The 10,393-nt window shown below is 43.6% G+C and overlaps 1 protein-coding gene across 1 annotated transcript; it reads right to left on the reverse strand.

The window, feature by feature from the left end:
- On the reverse strand, positions 1 to 1,580 carry LOC106535983 (uncharacterized; the record flags this gene model as incomplete). Its single annotated transcript, XM_014033140.1, is given in 1 exon segment — positions 1 to 1,580. A coding segment is annotated over 1 exon segment (1,580 nt), but the record flags the coding sequence as incomplete, so codon positions are not given.
- Positions 1,581 to 10,393: the final 8,813 nt, after the last annotated feature.

Genomic DNA, 10,393 nt, shown 5'->3' on the forward strand with positions numbered 1-10,393 from the left:
CGCCCTTTTGTCACCATCCTGAGGGCTTTTACATACCTGGTGGGAGCAACGTTCTGTTTCAGTTGATGCCAGATGGGGGTTAATTTTTGTCCTTGCTCCAGCCTGGATCGAGCTCTATCAATGTGAGCATCTTCATCATTTTCATCTTCAGGCACAAATTTCTCATAGTAGTCTTGGGCTGAGTCTTTTTTATCGATGGGATGGCCAGTAACGTGACTCAGCCACAGGCGTTTTACAGCCTCACATGTAGTGGAGTTCACCACTAGGGGCCAAACGTCTTTCAGATAGCTCTCTCTCCCTTCACCAGCATTTGGCTCTCTCAACAGAGTCTTTATTTTTTTATACTCACGAAACTCATCTGCGTTGGTATCCACTTCTTTAATAGATTTCCATTCCATCACACCTGCTGAGGCCCTTTGACCTAGGGCACTTACAGGCTGTGCTGGCTCATCTGAGAGCATCCCGTCTTCTTCTTGTCGTGCCATGTTTTTCACAAACTTATTGGCTGCTTTCTTCATTTTTTTCAGCATTACATCATGGGCAATAGCCACATATGCTTGTCTGAAATTGGCTGTCAACCGTGTATGTGCAGCTACAGTGGGATAAGACGGCATCATTATTATGTTGGCCCATTCCCCCACCTTGGCTCTTACYTTTATTTCCAGCTGTTCTTCTGTCTTTTCAGCCCACACCGTGGGTATTGGGAAATCTCTTTGGTCTGCTTCAGGCACATAGGTCTTTCTTCCATCACTGGTCTGGATCGGTCCCCACCGGGGCTCTCGTGCCAGTCTCTCAGACACCCGGAGGACGTCCACCAGTTCTACCTGCCTTTTTTCCCCTTTTCTTTGTCCGATCCTCAGTTGTTTAGGGGTGCCTAGACCTTGTGCTGCTGCAGATCCCATGCTAGACTCGTCGTTTTCATCCTCTGAAGTTTCGTGAGGTAGTGGGGTTTGTGGGCGCTCCATGAGCTGGGGGGGGTTCTCAGGCTCTTCCTCATCAGAGCTCTCATTACCGCAGCTGTCGCCACATCTTTTAAAGTGTTGAATCAGGTCCTGTCTTTCTTCCTCCGACCAATTTTTGTTTCTCTGCGTTCTTTTGTTTTGTGTGCTGCACACAGGTCCTTCCAGTGCTCTGTCACCTCCTGCAACTGGGGCTTCTGGACCTCGTTCAGTCCTTCTGGGTGGGGGGTGTTTAATGGGGGCCTTCTTACCTTCTGCTTTTGGGGGATCAGTTTTTAAGGGTATCAGTGGCATGGCCAGATTCAGCCTTTCACTTTTCAATCTTTCTGCCGTGACCACAACAATTTCCTTTAAGTCTGTGGCTACGTTGAGGTTCTGAGCAAARCATGCYGAGCCTCTCACGGCCACCTTCTCTGCCATGTCCCATGGGAGATCTCCTGACCTCAGACCACAGGTGCTGATGACGACTCTCCTCAGTCCTTGATGTACTGTGTGGTACAAACCTCGTTCCAACCTTTTCATCATCAGCCGGACATAGTTTTCCATGTCATTATCTTTTTTATACGCCGCTACTGGGACGTGAATGATGCCATAGTGGACCAAGTCGGCTCCACTTGTCATCTGGGGTCGGTCGGGATCTTTTTTGTGGGTTGCCCTTATTTCTTTTACTTCTTTCTGGTATTCATATCCAGCAGTCCGTATCAGGGCTTTTCTGAATTTTGTATTGTGACATTTATAATTTTGGTCAGTGAATATCAGCAGCCCATCACTTGGGATGGCCCATGGGTCACCCACAACTTGGTGCAGGACTATGCCGTTCTGCATTTTGATCTTCAGGGTTTATTCGGGGAGAGGGTCTAATGGGGCTTGTCTCAGTGTTTCGGGTTCTATGTGGTTCTGTTTGCGGTCACACTTTCGTGGCTTTCTGTCATCTTTGACGGTGACCTGTTCAAACTGATTAGCCAGGCTTCTTACCACAGTTTGGTGTCCAGCAATTTTTGATTCATCGCTGTTAGCCGGATTTACCCCAACACTCTGTTTTCCATCAGAATTTTGTCCGGGCTTAGGGGTTCGGCCCAGATATTCTTTTATCTCTTGTATCCCCATAGTTAGTTCTTCAATCTGTTGGCGAATGGGGGTTCTTTCATTATCATCCTCGTCATTACTGTCAGATGATTCTTCATCAACAGAATCAACATCATTTTGTTCTCCTTTTTCATCTTCATCTTCAGTCTCTTGGACTGGTTCTTCGTGGTCAGTGTTGGTTTCAGGATCCCCGATTATACTCACCTCATCATCTTTCTCTTTGCTGATCCTCCACTTCTGTGTCTGTTTCAACTGCCTGAGTTGATCCAGTGGCTTTTCCAGACACTGGTATTTCTTCTCAGGTTTTGCGGCTGGATCAGACATCATACAGTCAATAGACTGTTCTCTGGCCACCAATTTCACCAGGGAGTCATATTCTGCCGATGGGCTCACCAGTTTCACCACCTCGGCCTTCCATCCTTTTGCTGTTTGCAACCACCAACTGACCCATTCCTTCTTTTGGTCCTTCTTCTTGGTCTCTATGGGGTGTTTTAATACTGCCAAAATCACCCCATCTACCATTGCTGGCGCAAAGAAGTATGTATTTGTGGTCATGTGGGTTCCTATCTCAGCCAGGGCTTGGGTTATGTCTGGTTTAGTGGAGTGTGACCAGAGGAGCGCCTTAGCATCGGGGTGCCAGTCTGTGGTCCCCCTGCCATAAAGCATAACTATGCATGGCGGGAGGGGTTTGGTGTCTGGGCTGGGGACCATTTCTTGTGAGGTCCCCTCTTCTTTAGGCCTGACTGCTTCAGCCATTATGCCTTCCTTTGTCTTGATTGGAGTTGTCGATCCTCAAAGCCTTCTGTTCGCGTTACAGGTCAGGGATGGGGTCTCGACGATTGGGGCTACTTACCCTGAGCGTGCTGTGCTCATTACAGCAGCTTTTTCCCCAGGGACCTTTCCCTCTACCACTCCCCGAGTGGTGTCGTGAGGGATGTGTGCTTGTGGCTCTCTTTTAGCACACTGAGCAGTCGATTCACACTTTCTGCTCTTGTAGTCAAGTTGGGCCACTTCTTGGGCCCGACTTCCTTCTCAGGGGGCGGTCCTAACTTAGGCCACGCCCCAAGTTGGGCGCCATCTTCTCCTTTGTGGCTCCTCCCCCAGTTTACCCGCCCGGACACTGGTGGGTCTTGGAGAGGAGTCGATGCCTCCTTGTGGATCTGGACGGTGGGTCAGACTCTCAGTCAAGAAAGGGGGGGGGGGAAGTGCGGGGCAGCACTTTCAGTCTCACAGTCACAAGGGGGGGGAAGTGCGGGGCAGCACTGTGGGTCAGGCCTACAGTCACTCGAGAGTGACTGTCAGCCAAGGGACTGAGGTGTGGCCGGTGGTGACTGCTGCTGCTGCTGAGTCTGACCATCTTCTCCTCGAGGCATCATGCGAGAGCTTTGTGCTCGACCTTCAACTGCCCACCTTCCGACAGTCGCTCCCTTCGTGAACCCCAGCTTCAATGCAGGCRTGGTAGCCCAGGGCCGCCTGAGAGATCTGCTGGGCACTGTCGTTTCTTCGGGCARCGCTCTCTCGTAGGATGTGCACTTCTTGGTGTGGTCGAGATGGGATTTTGTGACCAGTAAAAAAGGTCTCAAGGGAACTGTTTTTACAGAAAGGAGTTATTTTATCCCCCCTCTGTGGCTAATAAACCATACAAAGTGAACTTTATATTACAATCCTGACCTCCTCCTTATTACTAATCGCTTAAAAGTAACCACACCTTTTATAAAATAGGTAGTTATCTTGTTACTTTAAATCAACAGTACTCTGCAGTAATCAGAGAAAATGTTAAAAACCAAAAAAWATCAATGTCCAGTCAATTAATTTGTCTTTATGGAACTTGCAAGCAGTTTAATAGAATTTGCAAAGATTGCCACAACTGATTATACAAATTAATAACATTGATTAGTAATTGATTGAGTAATAATAGATGGTGAATAAAATAAAACACTCTAAAATGCTGGGCTATCTTCCTGATTAAGAAATGTGGCATATTCTGTTAATTTCTTTAGAAGACAGGATAAAGCAGTCAGTTTTACCCCCATGAGGTCCGGACGTGGCCTGATAAGATCTCTCTCTGTGATGGGCCTTGGTTCCAAATCTTGGTCTTCGGTCCTTTTGAGTCCAGTTGAGGAGAATTGATCAGCTTTTGGCCCAAATGAGAGACTGAACTTCAGATCCGGTCACTGATTTGCTGCTTTGATGTCCTGCTGCTTCTTGAGCTGCCTCTCTCTCAGCTGACGACGCGAAGACACCGGCTGTGGTCCAGTTCGGGCTTTTTATCTTTGTCTGTGTGAGCTTGTTTCCCCCCCCAGGCCTGGGGCGATCATGTGTCATGTGTCTTTCACGGTACTCTTCCACTATGAAGCAATCCTCAGTACTTCTGAGAAGGTCCAGTTGCACAAGGTTTCGCGTGACATTAGATGGGGAACTATAAGTCTTTTGACAGTTAGAAGTGAAGCAATGTTTCACTCACATGATGTTCAACAAGCCTGCACATGAAAAGCCACACGTCCACACAGCTGACCTTACAGAAAGAGCATTATACCCTGGTCTGCCCTAATCACCATCTTAACATTTAAAAACAGATATCACAWGTTTATAAATCATCAATAATCACAGCACATTAATCAAGAGAAACACAGTTATAATACTCATCGGTTAGGTTAAATACACTCTTTTAAAGTTGATTACATTGTCTCATTATACTCCCTCCTGCTGTCGTCTCAACCTTTTTGCCTCTTGACCTCCTCCTTTCTTATGATGTTTCCTTCTCCTCTCCTGGCCCCGTTTCTGTGGAGGAAAAAACACTCTAGGTTCGATTCCACCATTATGAGCATCCTGAACAGCTGGCCCTCTTGACAAAAGATAAATGTATATTTAAGCAAATTGTTACTCAAGGAGTCAAACCTTTGTTTTTCTTTTTTGTTTGTTTTGTTTCTGTTATTTGAAGACTACTTTGTTGAATTTCTTTACTCAAAAAAGGGCTAATAATATAAGATTTTTTTCTTCTTCTGCTGTCTTTCACTAAATCTGTATTTTGTATTTGTATATATGTGAGCCATCAAATCGAAATAAGGATTAAGTCAAATTTGGTCGAAATGACCTAATTACATTTTCTGATTCTTGGCTTTAAAAGCTACATTTTGACACCTGGATCATTCTGATGTCATAATTAAATCCATATGTATGACTTATTTTGTCTTGTTGGTTACAATAATACACAAATATTTGGTCTGAATCCTAATTTTATGTCATTTTATTGAGGAATTGTTGATGTCCTAATAAAGAAGAAACCTCATATTATGTTTGAATATTGAGATTTCCCAGCTAAAAAAAGAAACAGCTTTGCTAACTCACAGAGAAAATCTCAAAATTTTAAGGCGTTTTTCCTCAAAATCAATTTTTTTTTGCTACTGCTCAAAGAGTGCTTCAAATTTTTTTATGTTTAAATTTCAGACAGTTTATTCAAATGATACATTTATAAAGCATTTATTCATTATATTTTAACAAAATGCAATTTTTGTTAACATTTTAGTCAAAACACTATATTTGCCTACATCTCCACATACCACTTTTAGACTTAATCCTCGTTTCGATGTGATAGGTCACATAAAATTTCTATTGTTTTTTAAAGAAATGAATCTTTCTTCTTTGTCTTTCAGCTGCTCCCTTTGGGGTGGCCACAGCAGATCATCTGTCTCCTCTGTTATACCAACCATCTCCATGTTCTCCTTCACTACATCCATGAATCTTCTCTGCAGTCTTCCTCTTTTTCTTCTGCCTGGCAGCTCCATCTCCAACATCCTTTGTCCAATATATCCAGTATCCCTCCTGAACACATGTCCAACCATCTCAACCTGGCTTCTCTATCTTTATCTCTAAACTGCTCCACCTTCACAGTCCCTCTGATCTGATCATTTCTCATCTTGTCCATCCTCGTCACTCCCAATGAAAATCTCAGCACCTTCATCTGTGCCACCTCCAGCTCAGCCTCCTGTCTTTTAGACACTGTCTCTGTCWCTAAACTGTACATCATGGCAGGCCTCACTGTGGTCTGTAAACCTTCCCTTTCACTCTTGGTGCTATCCTTCTGTCACACAACAGCCCCGACACTCGTCTCCACCCACTCCACCCTGCCTGCACCCTCTTCTTCACCTCTTTTCTGCACTGTCCATTGCTCTGGATGGTTGACCTCAGATATTTGAAGTCTTCCACCTTTCTGATCTCTACTCCTTGCATCTTCACCTCTCCACCTGCCTCCCTCTCATTCACACACATGGATYCTGTCTGGTCTCTACTGACTTTCATTCCTCTTGTCTCCAATGCAAACCTCCACCTTTCCAGGTGCTCTTCCACCTGCTCTCTACTCTCACCACAGATTACAATCTGCAAGCATCATGGTCCATGGAGCCTCCTGCCTGACCTCATCTGTCAACCTGTCCATCACCATTGCAAACAAGAAGGGGCTCAGAGCTAATCCCTGATCTAATCCTACTCTCACCTTAAACCCATTTGTCAATCCGACTGCACACCTCACCACTGTCTCACTGTCTTCATACATGTCCTGCATCACCCTCACATACTTTTCTGTGGCTCCTGACTTCCTCATACAGTACCACAGGTCCTCTCTTGGCACCCACCATATATCTCTAGATCCACTCTGGCTACGTTCACACTGCAGGTCTTAATGCTCAATTCTGATTTTTTGGAAAAAAATCTGATCTTTTGGTGTGAATGTTTACATTACATTTTAAATGTGACCTGCATCAGACTCCAGTGGGAACTCTACACAGCACTGATGTGACCTGCATGCCCAGTAAAACACGTGACGTCTCATTCAGCTGTTTGTTTTGTCAAGAGACCCGACATCTCAGGTCATCAATGGTATTGGAGTCAGACCTAGGGAGTCTTCACTTGACCTCCTACAGAAGAGGGAATGTGAAAGAAACAGGAGCCACAGAAAGAGAGGTGAAACCCGAGAAGAAAAGAGGATGAGACGACAGGGAGGAAGTGAAATAATTTGAAGTTAATCGATTTTAATGCTGGCAAAAATACATAAGTAACCTAAATAATGATTATGCTTAATTGCAATACATGATTAACTAATGTGTTATGATTACTGTGTTTTTAAATGTAAATGGTGATTAGGATAGAAAAGAACCAAAGTATGTCTTAAACAGTAAGAAAGGTTGGGTGTGTGTGTGTGTTGTTTCTGGTAAAAGCAGGGCGTATTCCTGTGATGATGAAAAACAGAGGTGTGGGCTTTAACTCAACACAGAATAAGTCCCTAACAGTCCTAAGCAGAAAAATCAACAGGATTGTCTCACCCTGGAAAGTACAGAGAAACACGCGATGGAAGTCCCCACCCTTCCACATCAAGGGAGGAGGGGGACGAGCCAGCCCAAAGAGAGTATAAAAGGCCAAGCAGTCCAGCAGTAAAAGGTCTTCGTGCCATCGACCGGAAGAAGAGCAGCAAAGCAGCAAGACATCAAGAGCAGAGGAGCAAGCAGATCCGAAGATCATCTCATCTGGGACAAGCTGACAGATTTCCCTCCGGCGAGTCTAAGGACCGAAGACCGAATTGGACCAAGCCCAACTCTGAGAAGATCTTTTCAGGCAACAATCTGATGCACCTCATGGGGGTAAAACCGACTGCTCTGACCTGTCCTGCCCTCTCCAAATTACCAGAAAATGCCACACCACTTAATTAGAAATATAGTTCAGCAAGTTAGAGCTTTTTATTTTTTTCACCATCAATTATTAATCAATATTTTTAATCTGTATAATCAAATGTGGCATTTCTTGCAAATTCCTATTAAACTGCTTACAGCATCATAAAGACAAATTATCTGACTGGACATTGAATTTCTAAGTTGTCCTTTAAGGTTTTTCTCTGATTACAAGAGAGTTCTGTTACGGTAAGGCGACAAGGTAATAACACATTAAAGAGTTTGGTTGCTTTGAAGCGAAAGGTAATAAAAGGAGGTCATAGATCACAATAAAGTTCATTTTTAATGGTTATTAACCAGAGGGGAGATAGGATAACTCCCCTCTAACAGTTCCCTTAAGACCTATTGTACAGGTCACTAAATCTCATCTCGGCCACAACAAGAAGTGCACATCCTACGAGGGAGCGGCTGCCAGAGAAACGATAGTGACCGGCAAAGTGAGGCGTCCTGAGCTACTACGCCGACACGGAAGCCGGGGTTCACGAAGGGAGCGACTATCAGAAGGAGGGCAGCTGGAGGTCGAGCTCAAGGCTCCCGCCTGATGTCTCCTGGAGGAGACACGTCAGACTCAGCCGCACCGGTCACCCCCGGGTGGTTGTAGGTCTGACCCATCGCCTCCAGCTCAACAAAGAGACATCGACTCCTCTCCAAGACCCACCAGTGTCCGGGTGGGTAAACTGGGGGAGGAGCCACAAAGGATTTCAGTTTACAGAGTTAGCATGGATGCTATTTTTAGCACGTCGAATCTGACATTGTTGTTTAATCAGAGCTAGTTAAATAATTATCTGACCTGCTTGTTTAGTTCAGTGTTTATATCTGAACCTGCATCTGACCAGGATGCTCCTGTGAAGCTTTTTATTTTGAAATGAAGCAACAAGCTGAAAATACTCCTTATCTGTCTTTACCATTTATTAGAACTGTTAAACATTTCTCAGCCAATATGTGGATATTCTGGATCAGCTGGCAAATCTTAAATTAAACATAAAATGTGCAACTAATTGATCCTCATACAAAACTATTTAACAAGCCTTAAACTTCAAAAACAACATCCTTTTAATAACTGCAAGTAAAAACTGATTTCTAAATTTGCAACTCAATTGCCTTTAAATAAAAAGTTRAACATAGACCTAAACATAACATAAACTAGATGCTTTATTTAAAGGAARCAGGAGACACTCGCCTGCCTGAGCTGCAGATCTGTTTWGGAAAACCAGAGTRGAATAATTACTGTCTTCATCCATCTTTAATCTGCAGTTTCAACTGAAGCTGCAGATAAACTGATGAAGTCTAAAAGCTGTGATGAAAAACCTGACTGCACAACTTTAGAGAACTAACAGGTTCCTTTTTCTGTAAATGTTTGTAAAGTCAAACTTCAGACACTGAAGCCAGACAGGGTTTAAAACTGAAATCAACATTATGTTTAGAAAATATGTCTTGAACTGATACTGACACATGTACGGTTGTGACTGAGTTTTATTGAACTTTCTTGTGTTCAGTTCGTCAGTGTTTCTCTCTCTGTAGCTCTGCCCCGCCCACCTGATCTTCATCTTCCTCCCAGGTGTTTGTCATTTAGTTCATCAGTGTTTCCTTTTATTTGCAATGTGCTGCTGCTTGTTCCCTGGATCAAATACATCAACCCTAACAGTGCATGAAGTCAGTAGGGCATCATGGTCAATATGGATTCATGCCTGCCTCCTGTTTTTATTATTTATTTATTGTTTATTTATTTTATTTACCGTTATTTAACCAGACAAGTGCTATTGAGATCTCAGGTCTCCTTTTCAAGGGAGGCCTGAAGGCAAACTATTGTACATGTGTTTACATGTTGTGAAAACACTCAGTCTGAGCGGTGTTCATACTGTATCTACATGTTTCAGCTCTGCAGACAATCTGACATCRAACAACATGACACTTTAAGACATTTCAACATCTCGTAAAACAACAAAAAAGGTCAAAACAAATCTGTCTTTCTGATCCTGTTTTCAACAAAGGTGAAGAAAGTTTTGTGACTGATTAACTGATTGTTAGATCCAGTCTTGTAGTTTATATTTTCTGATAATTGCAGTCATATGGTTTAAACAGAGATTGAGAGTTGGTGTCTTGTCATGTGAGGCCTTTCTGTCGGCATAAACAAAAGTTGGTTAAGTTCTAACATCCTTAACTTCCTGCTCACACCTCCAGGGGTGTGAGCAGGAAGTCAGATGCATACATTAAACATCATTATTATTCAGTATTTGGTTAGTTATTGTGTTGGCAGTCTCTTAGAACAGCTGCTGAGGAACTGTTATCATTGTTGTCCTGATGAAACTCAAGGTCTTCTTACTCTCAGGCCTGCTGGAGAGAAAGGAGTCAGATTTAGAATAAAGTTTTTAGAAAATAATNTGCTCATCAAGTTTACGTCTACTCTGGTTTCTCTTCATAACGTACAAGTCTTTCGCCTTTTATTAAAAACTTCCGTGGAGAGTAACTGCAATGAGTGAAACCCATTATTTGCAGGCTCTGCCTAGTGGCTGGTACTTTTTTCATTGTGCAGTGTAAATATGTCCACAGCTGTGTAGAGTAGGGAATAGTTTCAAGTGTAGGAGGGTACAAATACCTAAGGCAGATGTTGCTAAGTTGTTCAATTTG

The sequence above is a fragment of the Austrofundulus limnaeus genome, unplaced genomic scaffold, assembly GCF_001266775.1.
Source record: "Austrofundulus limnaeus strain Quisiro unplaced genomic scaffold, Austrofundulus_limnaeus-1.0 Scaffold1644, whole genome shotgun sequence".
Taxonomy (NCBI): Eukaryota; Metazoa; Chordata; class Actinopteri; order Cyprinodontiformes; family Rivulidae; genus Austrofundulus; species Austrofundulus limnaeus.